Here is an 18116-nt window from a genome sequence, read left to right on the forward strand (position 1 = left end):
GATGAGAGGAAAAAAAAGGTCTGACACGTTAAAGTGTCAGAAGAGGAAGTCATATGAGACTGAGAGTCATGTGTAACTGAGAGTTATATTTGGAAAATTATTAGGTCTTACATTTGGACATAAACCAAATAAAGATCAATTTGTAGTTCATAAAAAAGAAAATCCCGGTTCAACAACCATATAGAATGGTTCAACACCTTAGAATCTTCTGAACTAAAAGGCACATTGAAAGAAGCTTTCTCTACACAAGATTATTCTCTTTTTGTTTACAATGTAACTATCAACACATGAAATTATTGTCAACTTGCTACTTAAATTTAAGCAAAGTGGATATATTACTGAGTTCTTTGGTTTGGCTTCAATTTGTAAAATGTCCTAAGCAGCTGGAAATGAGACAGTGGGGTTTTTCCAAACATTTTTTTTTAATAACTCAAAAAAAGACTCAGTGACTTACGCATTACTTCAGAGTAATTTGAGCTGCGACCTGAAGTTTTTTTCAATCTATAAGAATTAAGACCAAAAATGCCAAACTGAGTGAAGCAAAACACTTGCCTATTTTTCCAAGAGCCATGTAAGCACATTTTTTTCCATGGACAAATAAATGTCTTAAACAATTTATTTTCTTTTTTCATGAAAAGATGTTCCTAAGCTGAAACACATAGAAAATGCATCTCAAAAGATTATTTTTTTTTTTAAAGCAGGCTGGACTTTGAAATTTAACTAGCTCTTTTCAGCCAGTAGTATCTGTAATAGAGTAATATCACAGATTCTGATAAATAATCTGATAAATCAGTTTATTTGGAAAGATAATTATTTCTACTTTGTTAAACTGAGGGACAATTACTCTGCTCAGCAACTGAATGTCTACTCTGCTCTCCTAGAGTCCTTTCCAGAGAAAGGGTTTTTTTTAATCTGTAAATTCAGATGTATACTCACAGCATTTTATTAATAAATACAGGCCTTCCTGGCTCAGAAACAGAAGAATAAGCTGTATGACTAGCAGTTTGGCTTCCTGTTCTGGATGAGAAAATATACACTCATTTCATTGTTTTATTGGCATATTAAAGGCTTGGGTGAACCTTGTTAACTGCCCAGGTTTGCCACTTTTGTCTGCCATTATTTTAAAATACACTTCTTTTATGAATCTGATCCAGACTGAATTAAATGCATTTTTTAAAAAAGCTGAACAGATTGTCAAGAACTAGATAACGTGTAGGTGAGCTTACTTCAAAAATTCTCTTTTCTGGCAGTTTTTCCTCATGACAGTTAAAGGGATAATTTAGCCTGTTGGCAGCTTCAGGTCAGGAACAGACTTGCCAGTCACCAACAAATAACAGAATTCTGTACCTCAGAATTTCATAGAATCATGAAATCATGGAATGGTTTGGGTTGGAACGAACTTGAAAGATCATCTAGTTCCATCCCACTGCCATGGGCAGGGAGGGACACTTTCCAGTGGACCAGGTTGCTCAGGGCCCCATCCAACCTGGCCTTGAACGCTTCCAGGGAGGGAGGATGCACAGGCCCCCTGGGCAACCTGTTCCAATGTCTCACCACCTTCACAGTGAAGAACTTCTTCCTAATGTCTAATTTAAGTTTCTCTTTATTTAAGGGTTGTTTTTTTTCCAGCCAGAATCCCTTATTTATTTATTTATTTTCAAAATAATATTATATTGGGCTTTAAAAAAAAACACAAAAAAACCCACACACTTAAAAAAACCCACAACTCTTTCTCCAGCTATTGGGGAAGAAAATAATCCATCCTGACAAAACAATCCAAATCTCCGCATGTCAGTATGCATGTTTAGTAGGCTATAGAGGCTCTTTTTGTTCCAAAGTAGTGTACATTTGGGTTTAATTATTCAAAGAGATATTTTTTAATTTTTTTTTTAATGTAAACATGAAGCCAAGATTTACAGATACATTAAATACAGTCTACAAAGCAGCGTGTTCTCTAGGAGAACCTGGCCAGTTAGCAGATCAGCAGGCCAATGACCCTGAAGTTCCCTAAGGTCACTGTTCCCTGGCTGCGTTCTGGTGCTTAAAAGATGGAAGCAAGATTTAATAGAAATTAGCTGGTTTTGTGTAATATACTAATTAAAGCTCATATTGATATTTCATCTAATGAGGAAATAATGCTGAGCTTCTGTAAAGAAGCCCATAAAACTCCCCACATCAGCTACTTTTTTATTGTGTGAGGTTCAGTTGGCCAAGTCCTGGACAGATCAGGATGTTGCTAGTGAGCTGTGTTCTGTGACCTTGTGGAAATGAGGAGAAACTTAAGCAGTGCTTCTCTCTCATACTTTTTCCCCTAGGTATGTTCAGAAGACATAATGGAGCTCAGATATACTTCTGTACCAAGAGTGTCATGGTCCTCCGGTTTGCTCTGCTATGCTCTGGTCCGCTTCTTCAGGACCATGGAGGGACTTACTTACACATGCTTTTCTCCCTTTAGAGTGGCAGTTAAAAATGGGCTCAGCCCTACATGGTAGACTGCTTATTGGATTCTTTCTAGAGTTCATGAGAATGCTAATGATTTCCCTGAAGAATCAATTTTTTAACCTGGTTAGAGATCTGTTTTTTGCTAAAATTGAGATTCTCTACAAATTCAATCTTCTGGTCTGTTAATCAGAGCACTGATTGTTTAGCAAGAAAGACATAAACGTGTTACCACTGCTGACTCTGTCTGCATTTGCTAGCTGTGAGGAGCAAGAGGAGTTCAAATGGGTGAGTATTAGGTAATCAGACCACCTCTGCAAGACATCCACATTCAGAGTTTCCTGCTTTACCAGTGCGCTAAAACGTAAATCTGACAAGTCTTCCAGTACACCACTGATGACTTCTCTCATCTTCCAGCTAGCTTATGTTCCCTTTTTTTCCAGTGTTGAAACTGTGCTGTTGAGGGTTTTTTTTTCTTTTTTCCCTCATTTTCCAGTTTTCCACTTACTATTCTCCTTCTCTTAAAAAAATGTTTTCCTGTCTCTCATCACAGATCTTGCCTTCTAATTCCTCGTATTGGCTCACTAATCCTCACCGACAATCTGCTTCTGTTTCTCTCACACATTCTCATCTTTCTGCTGGAAATCCCACAGCCAGGCTTCACAACACAACTGTTTTCTTCTGCCTTGGACATCACAACTTCTTGTCTAAACCACCTGCCTCTCCAGTTCACAATCTTGAATGGCTTTTTTTCATCTCTCCATGTCAGCTCCATGCTCTGCTGTTTTTCCTCTCTAGGACCATGTTATTTCTTTCAAGAGATTACTGAAAAAAATACGTTACTGACTCCCACTGTTTTTTTCTTTTTTTTTTTTTCTTACCATACAGCTGTTTTTTGTGCCCCTTTCAGTACCATAAGGGCTCCAGCATTTGTCCCACTAACAGTCTCTTGACTGAGCAGCCTTGCATTCACCCTGTCTTTTATTGTTTTCCTTAGTTATCATAGAATCATAGAATCTTAGGGGCTGGAAGGGACCTCGAAAGATCATCTAGTCCAACCCCCCCTGCCAGAGCAAGGTCACCTAGAGTACATCACATAGGAATGCATCCAGGTGGGTTTTGAATGTCTCCAGTGAAGGAGACTCCACAACCTCCCTGGGCAGCCTGTTCCAGTGCTCTGTCACTCTCACAGTAAAAAAAAAATTTTTCAGATATTCACCTTGAACCTCCTATGCTCCAATTTACACCCATTACCCCTTGTCCTATCACTGGTCATCACTGAGAAAAGCCTAACTGCATCTCCCTGACACTCACCCCTTACATATTTGTAAACATTGATGAGGTCACCCCTCAGTCTCCTCCTCTCCAAGCTAAAGAGACCCAGCTCCCTCAGCCTTTCCTCATAAGGGAGATGTTCCACTCCCCTAATCATCTTCGTAGCTCTGCGCTGGACTCTTTCAAGCACTTCCCTGCTCTTCTTGAACTGAGGGGCCCAGAACTGGACACAATACTCCAGATGCGGCCTCACCAATGCAGAATAGAGGGGGAGGAGAACCTCTCTTGACCTACTAACCACACCCTTTCTAATGCACCCCAGGATGCCATTGGCCTTCTTGGCCACAAGGGCACATTGCTGGCTCATGGTCATCCTCCTGTCTACCAGGACCCCCAGGTCTCTTTCACCTACACTACTCTCCAGCAGTTCAGCCCCCAACCTGTACTGGGACATGGTGTTGTTCTTCCCCAAATGTAAAACTCTGCACTTCCCCTTGTTGAATTTCATCATGTTTCCCCCCGCCCAACTCCCCAGCCTATCTAAGTCTCTCTGAATGGCAGCACAGCCTTCTGGTGTGTCAGCCACTCCTCCCAGCTTAGTGTCATCAGCAAACTTGCTGAGGGTACATTCTATACCCTCATCCAGGTCGTTGATGAAGATGTTGAACAACACCGGTCCCAGTACCGACCCCTGTGGGACTCCACTAGTCACACACCTCCAACCAGATTCTGCCCCATTGACTACAACTCTCTGACTCCTTCCTTTCAACCAGTTCCTAATCCACCTCACTTCCTGATCACCAAACCCATACCTGATCAACTTTTCTACAAGGATGCTGTGGGAGACGGTGTCAAATGCTTTACTGAAATCAAGATAAACCACATCTACCGCTCTACCATCATCTATCCACCTAGTAATTTCCTCATAGAAGGCTATGAGGTTAGTCAAACATGATTTACCCTTGATAAAACCATGCTGACTGCTCTTGATGACCCCCATGTCCTTGATGTGCCTGGAGATAGTCACAAGAACAAGTTGTTCCATCACCTTTCCAGGGATGGAGGTGAGGCTGACCGGTCTATAGTTACCCGGGTCCTCCTTCTTGCCCTTCTTGTAGACTGGAGTGACATTTGCTATCCTCCAGTCCTCAGGCACCTCACCTGTTGCCCATGACTTACTGAAGATGATGGAGAGTGGCCTAGCAATGACCTCCGCCAGCTCCCTCAGCACCCTTGGGTGCATTCCATCTGGACCCATTGATTTATGGATGTCCAGATTACTCAACTGATCCCTAACCCAATCCTCATCTACCATGTCAAACTCTTCCTCTATCTTGACTTCTTCTGGGGCTATATGAATCTGGGGCTCATAGGGAGACCCTGCAGGAGTGAAGACAGAGGCAAAGAAGGCATTCAGCACCTCTGCCTTCTTTATATCCTCTGTCACCAGGGCTCCCACCTCATTCCTCAATGGGCCAATATTGCCTCTACTGCTAGTTTTGCTAGCTATGTATTTGAAAAAGCCCTTTCTATTATCCTTAACCTGACTTGCAAGGTTAAGTTCCAAGGAGGCCTTAGCTTTCCTAATTGCCTCCCTACATCCTCTGACAACAGTCCTATATTCCTCCCACGTGACCAGCCCCTCCTTCCATGATCTGTAGATTTTCCTTTTCCACTTAAGTTTGCCCAGTAGTTCCTTCTTTAACCATGCAGGTCTCCTAGCACCCTTACTAGATTTCCTAACCATTGGGACACTCTGATCCTGTGCTTGCAAGAAGTGGTCCTTGAATGTTGACCAGCTATCTTGAGCTCCTTTATTTTCTAGCACCCTGTCCCATGGGATTTCCCTTAATAGATGATTGAGGAGACCAAAGTTTGCCCTGTGGAAGTCCAGGGTTCTGGTCCTGCTGGGTATTTTGTTCCTTCCACACAGGATATGTACTCATATAAAATCTGTTTTGTTGTGATTACATCAGCTCAGTTAAGATTTTATTAGCATTTAAATTCTATCACCATGCCTTACAAATTAGGTAGTTAATATTGTACAAACAAGGCAAACAAATAATTATCTTACTGTATTGCTTAATAATCTACCTGGTCTTCTGACTCTCACATAAAGAGCAACTCCACCACCTCGCTTCCCTGCCCTATCTTTCTGAAAAAGCACATAACCATCCATGGCCACATTCCAGTCGTGTGAGCTGTCCCACCATGTCTCTGTTATTGCTACCAGATCATAACCCTTAGCCCGCACACAGACCTCTAACTCTTCCTGCTTGTTCCCCATGCTGCGTGCATTAGCATACAGGCATTTCAGGAAGCAAACAGAGCACACTGGTGGGACTAAATCCTCCTTAGACCACCTGACTTTGGGCCATGGTAAGTTCCTCTTGTGCTTGTCCCTAACAGACCCGGTTTTCTCCCCTTCCCCCTTCACATCTAGTTTAAAGCTCTATCAATCAGCCCTGCTAAGTCCTGCCCCAAAAGCCTCTTCCCCCTCTGGGACAGGTGCATCCCACCTGCCACCATCAGGCCAGGTGCCTCATATTGCATCCCATGATCAAAAAAAACAAAACCTTGTCTTTGGCACCAGTCTCTTAGCCATTCGTTGACCTGTAAACTCTTCCTATATACCTCCCTACCCATTCTTGCAGGAGGGATGGAGGCAATCTGGTTAATCTGTTAATTAGTTAATCTGGCTCCACACTTTAAAATACACTTTCATATATCTGATTTTAAAAAACTTTCCACCTCCTCTTTCTCTGCCCTTGTTTCTGTTACTTTCCATCTCATCTCACTGAATGAAACTCCCTTTGATTTCTCTGTGAGGTCTATACTTTGGGGAGGGTAGACTCATGTAATACCATCTCCAAAAGTATCTGACTAAATTAGCCTCTTGGCTATCATCTTATGCTTTAAGTATTTTGTGCAATAGCCCATCTTTTCATCTCGCGTTTGCAAAAAAATGAGCGTGACTGCATTCGCTTCCTTATCGGGAGGTCAGAGCTGCTGCAGAATGCAAATAATAAATAATGACAGAATGATGAATTCAGTACTTTGCACCGCCATCCACTGGCTGTCTTTGATCATGAAACTGTCGACAAAAACTCGGTTTTGTTTTATCTGCTACTACTGAAGTGAAATCTGTTATTGTAAGCACACTATTTGAGAGTAATGAAAATGCCAGAATTTTTTAATGTTATATTCCTTCCAAATAAAAGATCCATGCATTTTTGCTTTCTATTCTGCTTTACATAGTGAAATATTAAGGTTAGGAACTTAAGTAGTCAATCAGGAGATTATAGGTTAAACTATTACGTAAAATTAATTCATCTGCATTACTTGAATAACGTGTATGTGTTGTAATGTATTTTGCACATGCAGTATCTAAAATTAAGCATGTAGATAGGATTTTGGAGTAATCTACATTTGTGTGATACTTCCCTTAACAAATCTTCCTGCCTCCACCACATTTAGGCATGTCCTGAATCAGAGTGATGTCTCTGTTTTAATAATCTGCACTGGGTTTCCTTTCCATGAGCACATCCAGTTTCTTCTTGAACCTATACATACACAGCTTTGTGGTTTTGTTTTTCTTGTTTGTTTGTTTTTCCTTTTGCTATTTTAGCTTCTAAAACTTCCTCCTTTTAATTTCCTTTTTTTTTTTTTTTTTCTCCCCACTACATTTCTGAAAATTAATCAAGCTTATTATAATTAGACTTACTGATTTATGATTAATGTACCATGGTTAAAACAACTTGCCTTTTACATTTCCTATTGTTCTCCCATTCCAGACAGTGGCAGGGATATTTACCTTCTTAGTACAACAGCTCCTCTGTGACAGTAGAGTGTGAAAATCTATCCTGATGTAAGATCCAATAAATTTTATACTCAGATGGGTTTTAAGAAAATATTGAAAGGAAGAATAGATACAAATATCCAAAGGAAAGTGTGTTCAGTGTTTCAGTAATTTGATTTTTTTATCCAATTTACTGCCATGTGCTGAAACATTACCCAGAATTCTAGGAAACACAGAAGTGGATTATGAGTTCACGGATGGAGTGCTAATTGAATTCTTAATTGAAATGACTCATCCAAGCAACACAATGACCTGGATTACCCTCCTGAATGTAAGAGTCTTTCCAAATAATATCCTTGCCCAGGTGCCAAACTAGAAGTTTGACTTTTGTCCATCTAAAAGAAAGGTTATCTGCCAGGAGGATTTCCTGGAAGAGGGTTGGTATTTACAAGTAAAATGTGTTTTCCTTAGCACAAGGCAAGGTGAATTGATCTTTTTCTCATCATTTTGTTTCAAGAAAAATTCATCACACTGGGCAAAAGTTTACCAAGTACTTCAATCTACAGGGTTTAACTTAGGCATGGACTTTATACAAACTCTTTGTAAAGGCGTGAATTTTTCTCATCTTGGCACTTACATATGAAGAGAGCTATAATTAGATGGACTATTCATCATTTCTAATGAAGATATGTAGGCTAAAAATAGGAGTGTTCAATTATAATGACTGCAACTTAAATATCAGGTGAAATGTCACTCATTATGAAAACCATTTTTGTTTATTGTACATACTGACTTTTTTTTTTTTTTAAAGAGGATATCGATTTGGTCTTGCCTCATTAAAAACAGTGTTGATATTAATGCTGGATTTTTAATGCTTTAGATTTTTCTGGTCACTAAAGGACACTTACAAGCCTAATTCTTTCTGTTAGTGATTTATAATTGAGCCATGTACACCTAGTTGGCTGTGGAATTTGGAGCAGATAAGGTAAAAAACAACAACAACAAATACTATTCTTATTTTCTGCTACTTAGAAATGACTAAAGCTGGGACATTTAACTGGTTTAGTGTCTTACTATTGAACAGACACTGGCATCTGCCTTCCACTACCTGTAAAACCTGGGGTCTACAAATACTTGAAAAGTATGATCCACTAGCAGAAAATACAAACATCACAGAATATAAAGAGGATAGAATAACTTTCCAAAGGCCTTTTGTTAAAATTCCGCCATTTAGTTAAAGGAATATTTGAAATAATTTTTACCTCTTTGAGTTAACTTATTTCTGCCAGCAGGTATATCTTTTCTCTAAGAACCTAAAAAAAACCTGGTGCAAATAAATGCAGTCTTTTTCTTGAGAACATGAAGGAGCTGAAATTGAGTTTGCGTGGCTTCTCTTGAAAACAACTCAATAGCTCGGAAATAAGAGTTCTCCTTAGTGTTTTGATACACCAGTATTGATTGTCTTCATTGTTTTGTCAAAGCTAATACAGTGAATAAACACATCAAATACACCCTCATGATATCCTTGCTTTCAGAAAACTACAGAAACAAGTACAAGCTTTAGTAAAGAAAGAAATGGTTATTCATTACTTCAGTAGCATAAATGACTACTGACTTTGATTTTTAAAAGAAAGTTCTTGTATCTGGAAAAATCTTAAGAGAGAGGACAAAAAACATGCTAAAAGTTTTTTAGAATGTACTTACATATCACTGGCAATAGAGGAGTTCCTGGACATGGACTTTGGAGAAAGGTCATAGTCACTATCTGACCGGTAAAGGAAAGATTCCCTACGTTGACTGTGGACAAAATTTGCCTGAAGAATCAGCCCTGATCCAGGGCTTGTCATGGGGTCCAAGGGACTTCGTCCCGATGACGTACCATTGTCCACATCAAAACTACAAAAAGAAAGGAGAAAAATATTAATGCCATTGACAAAGAATTTTGGAAGTAATAAAAGCTTTTCTGGTAATTGCTTCTTGGTAGAAAATAAAGACCTTGTCAAGTCCACCAAGACAAAAAACAAGGCACAAAAGCAATGGACTTTAAAATTGCTGAAAATCAAAAGGAGTAAGTGTGAAAGAAAAGAAATATAGCAGGGAAAGATAACACTGTTAGGAATACAGGAAGTCTCATGTGTCTCTGCATGTACAGCTCCAAAGTTGAGTAAACATGAGATCTGTATCTGAGCTCTATGCCTGAGGAAACATCATGTTTCATTGTTTTCTGCCTCAGGCCCCATCTCTCCTGAGCTGGACCATTGTTATCCTGTTGAGGCAGTAGAGGGTCTTTTTATTATTGAGTACCCAACCCTAATATTTCATTACTACCCGAATATTTCAAAAACACATTTTGTCTTACTCCAGTAAGCTCTGGGTTGAAATCTCCACATGATTTTTAAAAACATGGATAAGCGTTCGCATCATAACATGTATTTGTAATGCAGACATCTCAAGTACTCATTTTGGAAACTGTTCATGTGAGGGACATGAATAGCTTTCAATTACATCTGATGAAAGCAGAAGAGAAAACATTCAGTATGTGTCAGCTGTTGATTAGGCTTCAGCAGGCCACAAATGTCACAGCAAGTGCACCTTACTCTCTGCACTACCTTGCTTCTTAATGTTATCTACCATCCATCTGAGGTTGCAATGAGATTGCTGCTTTAATGTTTTCCTGGAGTGACAGCATTTCCATGGTCTGCTTTTCTTTGTTAAATGAACTAATCAGAGAAACATATATTGCCTGTTTTGACAGAGATGCACATTACCTGGCAGAAAATAGATCTTGACTTCATGTTTTCTTTCATTGTTTTATTGTTAATTTGGACATTGCTGGGACTGCAAGCCTTCTGCTGCTCTCAGACCAGATTATTTATTTATTTATTTATCTCTCACCATCTGAATGTAGACAAATAAGCTGATGTTTTTTTTAGAAAAACCGTTCAAAAAATCTTATTAAACAAGCTTTAAGCTTAGCAATTTAATCCTCTTTTCACTGTAGTTTTCAGAACAATTAACTTCCCAAATTTAATTTCTTTTTATTATGCCTGAACACTTTTTCTGAGCCCTCAAATGTGCTACTACTACATGATGTTATCCACCTCAAACTAACAAGGCTTAATAAGTAACACATCAAATAAGAGTTCTGGCACAAGCTTGCTGGGTCATCTTGGACAATGCAAAGCTTCTCTTTACATTTCATTTTCTCTGTTCATCCCATCTTTGTGATCACTGTGAGCTCTGCTTACAAAAGTTACTGAAAAAAAAGATTGGGAAGGACAAGATAGCATAAATAGTACAATGAAACACCCTTTGCAGCTTATAGAGCCATAAGTTAGTAATCACATTGCCATTACTACTAGCATGAAAGCTATTATTCACTAGCAGTCAATATCTTTTGCATTTGAATTCCTGTGTATTCCGGGAGCACAAAATACTCACAATGCCAATGAAGTGTTTGAAACATCTGTGAACTCACCATATCCAGATTTCCTAACACTTATATTTAATTGCCTAAATAAAATAATGTTTTTCTTTAAACAGCCACAAGAACACACAAACTCCTGTACAATACACCATCTGTATGTTTTGGTTTTCTGTTGAGGTTAGCAGGGCACATCTTTAATGCAATTTTAGGTAAAATAGAAGTGGATTTTTTACTCCTGTGCTCTATTAGACTAACTTTTGCAATGGCAGTATAATGTCAAATTCATATAACCTTGTTTGAAAGCTCTAAAGCAAAAGTTGAAAGTGGGATAAAAATAAATGAAGGTAAATTCATGTGTGTCTCCCAGAAGGAAATTTTGAATAAGGACTAACTATTAATTGATTTCTTTAGCAGTGGACTTAATTATTCAGCTGATTAAAAAGTATTTTATTGGATTAAAGGAAGTTATTGGATTTTAAGCAGGTTTTTTTTTATTTCCTTCACCCACCTTTTGTGGACATTATATGAATATTTTATTGCCAGTCTTATTTCTCCCAGTCAGAAACTAAGGCAGGCTTCTATAAATTATTTCACTGTCAGATTATAAAATAATATATATTATATTCTTATTAATTTAAAAGACTACTAGATAAAATTGTAGTTTCATCAGCTGGGAGAGGCCCTGTGGTTTGCACCAACAGGTAACTACAACTATACTATGTGCAAGACTTGCACATGGCTGCTGTGACAGGAATTTTATCCTGTGATTCTGTGTTGTGCCCACTAGATGGGTGTCAAAAGCAATGAACGGGATCCAATATACCAGCTGGGACTTGGATGATACTGCTCAAAGAACATGTCTTTTATGTAAATATGCATAAAGAAAAAAAAAGGTTCAGTTCTGCAGACAAAGGGGAATGCGAGTACAGCATTGGCTTGCAGAAACATGTTTATACAAAGAAGTTTCTAAAATGCTACAGCAGTTAAGTGTCTTGTTTAGGTCTTACTGAGGCAATTGCTAAAATTTTAAAAATAAAATTAATCGTTTATTTGGCGAATCACAAGTCTTATTTGCAAGAAATGGCGCTGGTGATCACAATACATCAAATGAACAGAGAATCAGAATGGGGAATTGAAGACTTTCACACAAGTTGTTCTCTCTTGCTGCATACACTGAAAAAAAAAAATAAAAGTTTAAGATACACAATGGGATAGACTCTTTAATTTGCCTGGGCAAAAATTGCAGAAAGTCAGCTGTGGTTGCTTCATATTTATCTTTCCACTCCTGTTAAGTTTTAAGCCACAGCAAGAATCTGCCCTGAATTAAAAAGTTCTTGTTCAGTGACAAACCAAAATTATTCTGTCCCTGGAATGTTACTCAGCATGCTTATACTTTTAGTGGTGGGTGGTCTTCGGAAAGGAAGAAGCAGCATGGAAGTTGTTACTTAAGGCACAGGAACTGCTTTGCTATTGTTTCACAGTTCGAGACACAATTTTCCACCATTGTTCTGCAGTCAGCTTCGGGTGCTTTGCACAATGCATGCAAACTCCAGCTGCTTTTAGTGATGGGAGCACTTGGCACAGCACTCATCGTAGAACTGTCTATGTTCAAAAAGCTTTGCTGCAACTCCAGAGAGGCCAAAGCTATGAAAAGGCAGTGCTAATTCAGCAACTTTTGTGTCTGCATATTCACAAAATGTTTTATGACATTAGTGGATACTGTTTATCCTTAGAGCCTGCCTTATTCGGTGTTCAGTGATGACAAACATGGTGAGATTGAAATGCAGCCTTTTTTCCTTTTTTGGCTATTCATTGTGTTTGCATGTGTTGCCCACCATGTATCATCCAGGCTCTGTAGTGAGAAAGAAACTTGTAAACTTTAATGGTTGATATTCCCTGTCCTCCTAATAGAGCAAGAAATAATATCATCACAAGCAACCCTTAGGAAGATTATTAATGATTTGCTCCAGGCACCAGCAGGAACTCATTATGAAAACCATTTTTGTTTATTGTACATACTGACTTTTTTTTTTTTTTAAAGAGGATATCGATTTGGTCTTGCCTCATTAAAAACAGTGTTGATATTAATGCTGGATTTTTAATGCTTTAGATTTTTCTGGTCACTAAAGGACACTTACAAGCCTAATTCTTTCTGTTAGTGATTTATAATTGAGCCATGTACACCTAGTTGGCTGTGGAATTTGGAGCAGATAAGGTAAAAAACAACAACAACAAATACTATTCTTATTTTCTGCTACTTAGAAATGACTAAAGCTGGGACATTTAACTGGTTTAGTGTCTTACTATTGAACAGACACTGGCATCTGCCTTCCACTACCTGTAAAACCTGGGGTCTACAAATACTTGAAAAGTATGATCCACTAGCAGAAAATACAAACATCACAGAATATAAAGAGGATAGAATAACTTTCCAAAGGCCTTTTGTTAAAATTCCGCCATTTAGTTAAAGGAATATTTGAAATAATTTTTACCTCTTTGAGTTAACTTATTTCTGCCAGCAGGTATATCTTTTCTCTAAGAACCTAAAAAAAACCTGGTGCAAATAAATGCAGTCTTTTTCTTGAGAACATGAAGGAGCTGAAATTGAGTTTGCGTGGCTTCTCTTGAAAACAACTCAATAGCTCGGAAATAAGAGTTCTCCTTAGTGTTTTGATACACCAGTATTGATTGTCTTCATTGTTTTGTCAAAGCTAATACAGTGAATAAACACATCAAATACACCCTCATGATATCCTTGCTTTCAGAAAACTACAGAAACAAGTACAAGCTTTAGTAAAGAAAGAAATGGTTATTCATTACTTCAGTAGCATAAATGACTACTGACTTTGATTTTTAAAAGAAAGTTCTTGTATCTGGAAAAATCTTAAGAGAGAGGACAAAAAACATGCTAAAAGTTTTTTAGAATGTACTTACATATCACTGGCAATAGAGGAGTTCCTGGACATGGACTTTGGAGAAAGGTCATAGTCACTATCTGACCGGTAAAGGAAAGATTCCCTACGTTGACTGTGGACAAAATTTGCCTGAAGAATCAGCCCTGATCCAGGGCTTGTCATGGGGTCCAAGGGACTTCGTCCCGATGACGTACCATTGTCCACATCAAAACTACAAAAAGAAAGGAGAAAAATATTAATGCCATTGACAAAGAATTTTGGAAGTAATAAAAGCTTTTCTGGTAATTGCTTCTTGGTAGAAAATAAAGACCTTGTCAAGTCCACCAAGACAAAAAACAAGGCACAAAAGCAATGGACTTTAAAATTGCTGAAAATCAAAAGGAGTAAGTGTGAAAGAAAAGAAATATAGCAGGGAAAGATAACACTGTTAGGAATACAGGAAGTCTCATGTGTCTCTGCATGTACAGCTCCAAAGTTGAGTAAACATGAGATCTGTATCTGAGCTCTATGCCTGAGGAAACATCATGTTTCATTGTTTTCTGCCTCAGGCCCCATCTCTCCTGAGCTGGACCATTGTTATCCTGTTGAGGCAGTAGAGGGTCTTTTTATTATTGAGTACCCAACCCTAATATTTCATTACTACCCGAATATTTCAAAAACACATTTTGTCTTACTCCAGTAAGCTCTGGGTTGAAATCTCCACATGATTTTTAAAAACATGGATAAGCGTTCGCATCATAACATGTATTTGTAATGCAGACATCTCAAGTACTCATTTTGGAAACTGTTCATGTGAGGGACATGAATAGCTTTCAATTACATCTGATGAAAGCAGAAGAGAAAACATTCAGTATGTGTCAGCTGTTGATTAGGCTTCAGCAGGCCACAAATGTCACAGCAAGTGCACCTTACTCTCTGCACTACCTTGCTTCTTAATGTTATCTACCATCCATCTGAGGTTGCAATGAGATTGCTGCTTTAATGTTTTCCTGGAGTGACAGCATTTCCATGGTCTGCTTTTCTTTGTTAAATGAACTAATCAGAGAAACATATATTGCCTGTTTTGACAGAGATGCACATTACCTGGCAGAAAATAGATCTTGACTTCATGTTTTCTTTCATTGTTTTATTGTTAATTTGGACATTGCTGGGACTGCAAGCCTTCTGCTGCTCTCAGACCAGATTATTTATTTATTTATTTATCTCTCACCATCTGAATGTAGACAAATAAGCTGATGTTTTTTTTAGAAAAACCGTTCAAAAAATCTTATTAAACAAGCTTTAAGCTTAGCAATTTAATCCTCTTTTCACTGTAGTTTTCAGAACAATTAACTTCCCAAATTTAATTTCTTTTTATTATGCCTGAACACTTTTTCTGAGCCCTCAAATGTGCTACTACTACATGATGTTATCCACCTCAAACTAACAAGGCTTAATAAGTAACACATCAAATAAGAGTTCTGGCACAAGCTTGCTGGGTCATCTTGGACAATGCAAAGCTTCTCTTTACATTTCATTTTCTCTGTTCATCCCATCTTTGTGATCACTGTGAGCTCTGCTTACAAAAGTTACTGAAAAAAAAGATTGGGAAGGACAAGATAGCATAAATAGTACAATGAAACACCCTTTGCAGCTTATAGAGCCATAAGTTAGTAATCACATTGCCATTACTACTAGCATGAAAGCTATTATTCACTAGCAGTCAATATCTTTTGCATTTGAATTCCTGTGTATTCCGGGAGCACAAAATACTCACAATGCCAATGAAGTGTTTGAAACATCTGTGAACTCACCATATCCAGATTTCCTAACACTTATATTTAATTGCCTAAATAAAATAATGTTTTTCTTTAAACAGCCACAAGAACACACAAACTCCTGTACAATACACCATCTGTATGTTTTGGTTTTCTGTTGAGGTTAGCAGGGCACATCTTTAATGCAATTTTAGGTAAAATAGAAGTGGATTTTTTACTCCTGTGCTCTATTAGACTAACTTTTGCAATGGCAGTATAATGTCAAATTCATATAACCTTGTTTGAAAGCTCTAAAGCAAAAGTTGAAAGTGGGATAAAAATAAATGAAGGTAAATTCATGTGTGTCTCCCAGAAGGAAATTTTGAATAAGGACTAACTATTAATTGATTTCTTTAGCAGTGGACTTAATTATTCAGCTGATTAAAAAGTATTTTATTGGATTAAAGGAAGTTATTGGATTTTAAGCAGGTTTTTTTTTATTTCCTTCACCCACCTTTTGTGGACATTATATGAATATTTTATTGCCAGTCTTATTTCTCCCAGTCAGAAACTAAGGCAGGCTTCTATAAATTATTTCACTGTCAGATTATAAAATAATATATATTATATTCTTATTAATTTAAAAGACTACTAGATAAAATTGTAGTTTCATCAGCTGGGAGAGGCCCTGTGGTTTGCACCAACAGGTAACTACAACTATACTATGTGCAAGACTTGCACATGGCTGCTGTGACAGGAATTTTATCCTGTGATTCTGTGTTGTGCCCACTAGATGGGTGTCAAAAGCAATGAACGGGATCCAATATACCAGCTGGGACTTGGATGATACTGCTCAAAGAACATGTCTTTTATGTAAATATGCATAAAGAAAAAAAAAGGTTCAGTTCTGCAGACAAAGGGGAATGCGAGTACAGCATTGGCTTGCAGAAACATGTTTATACAAAGAAGTTTCTAAAATGCTACAGCAGTTAAGTGTCTTGTTTAGGTCTTACTGAGGCAATTGCTAAAATTTTAAAAATAAAATTAATCGTTTATTTGGCGAATCACAAGTCTTATTTGCAAGAAATGGCGCTGGTGATCACAATACATCAAATGAACAGAGAATCAGAATGGGGAATTGAAGACTTTCACACAAGTTGTTCTCTCTTGCTGCATACACTGAAAAAAAAAAATAAAAGTTTAAGATACACAATGGGATAGACTCTTTAATTTGCCTGGGCAAAAATTGCAGAAAGTCAGCTGTGGTTGCTTCATATTTATCTTTCCACTCCTGTTAAGTTTTAAGCCACAGCAAGAATCTGCCCTGAATTAAAAAGTTCTTGTTCAGTGACAAACCAAAATTATTCTGTCCCTGGAATGTTACTCAGCATGCTTATACTTTTAGTGGTGGGTGGTCTTCGGAAAGGAAGAAGCAGCATGGAAGTTGTTACTTAAGGCACAGGAACTGCTTTGCTATTGTTTCACAGTTCGAGACACAATTTTCCACCATTGTTCTGCAGTCAGCTTCGGGTGCTTTGCACAATGCATGCAAACTCCAGCTGCTTTTAGTGATGGGAGCACTTGGCACAGCACTCATCGTAGAACTGTCTATGTTCAAAAAGCTTTGCTGCAACTCCAGAGAGGCCAAAGCTATGAAAAGGCAGTGCTAATTCAGCAACTTTTGTGTCTGCATATTCACAAAATGTTTTATGACATTAGTGGATACTGTTTATCCTTAGAGCCTGCCTTATTCGGTGTTCAGTGATGACAAACATGGTGAGATTGAAATGCAGCCTTTTTTCCTTTTTTGGCTATTCATTGTGTTTGCATGTGTTGCCCACCATGTATCATCCAGGCTCTGTAGTGAGAAAGAAACTTGTAAACTTTAATGGTTGATATTCCCTGTCCTCCTAATAGAGCAAGAAATAATATCATCACAAGCAACCCTTAGAAAAAAAGGCAAGGAGAGGAAAGGTCTGGATCGTGCATCTCAGCAGCACTGCTTCACTGTCAGTGACTGCACAGATTCTTTGACTGGGAAAGAAACCCTCCATGGACTTCCTTTTGAGTCCTTAAATAACATTCTCCTACTCTCTGCAAGGCTGCTAAAGGAAAAAAAGGGGAAGATCTGGGTATGCAATACAGCTTTTAGATCCATAAAGAATAATGGCATAATAATGAATATATACAAGAGCTTGTAATTAAGGCTGCATAAAATATGCTGGTCCTCCTTATTACTGATTTGAGCAATTTAATCCTGTAGCTTTTTGTTGGGGATTTTTGTTTTGGGCTTGGGGTTTGTTTTTTTTTCTTGTTTGGAGTTTTGTGGTTTTTTTGTAGAGAATTAAGCAATAGAAGAAGGAAGGAAATAAATACCACCCCAAAATGATTAATTTATTACACTTTAAGAATACAAGTTGCACTCCTGATATGCTCTTTTAAGTCTGTCTCCACATTCAGTCTATCCTATCTTGGGATCTATGGGGAGGGAGAGACTTCAGAGTCAAATTAGCTGATCCACTAGG

General features: G+C 38.0%; 1 protein-coding gene across 1 annotated transcript in view; it reads right to left on the reverse strand.

The window, feature by feature from the left end:
- The window catches only part of PDE4D (phosphodiesterase 4D, cAMP-specific), a 340865-nt gene that overhangs the window by 103546 nt on the left and 219203 nt on the right, over positions 1–18116 (reverse strand). The window contains exon 2 of the mRNA XM_010005404.1: positions 13875–14066. Within this exon, the coding sequence (XP_010003706.1) occupies positions 13875–14066 (192 nt within the window). The remainder of the gene's footprint in view (positions 1–13874; positions 14067–18116) is intronic.

Source organism: Chaetura pelagica, unplaced genomic scaffold (assembly GCF_000747805.2).
Source record: "Chaetura pelagica isolate M959 unplaced genomic scaffold, ChaPel_1.0 scaffold37, whole genome shotgun sequence".
In the NCBI taxonomy this organism is placed as follows: domain Eukaryota; kingdom Metazoa; phylum Chordata; class Aves; order Apodiformes; family Apodidae; genus Chaetura; species Chaetura pelagica.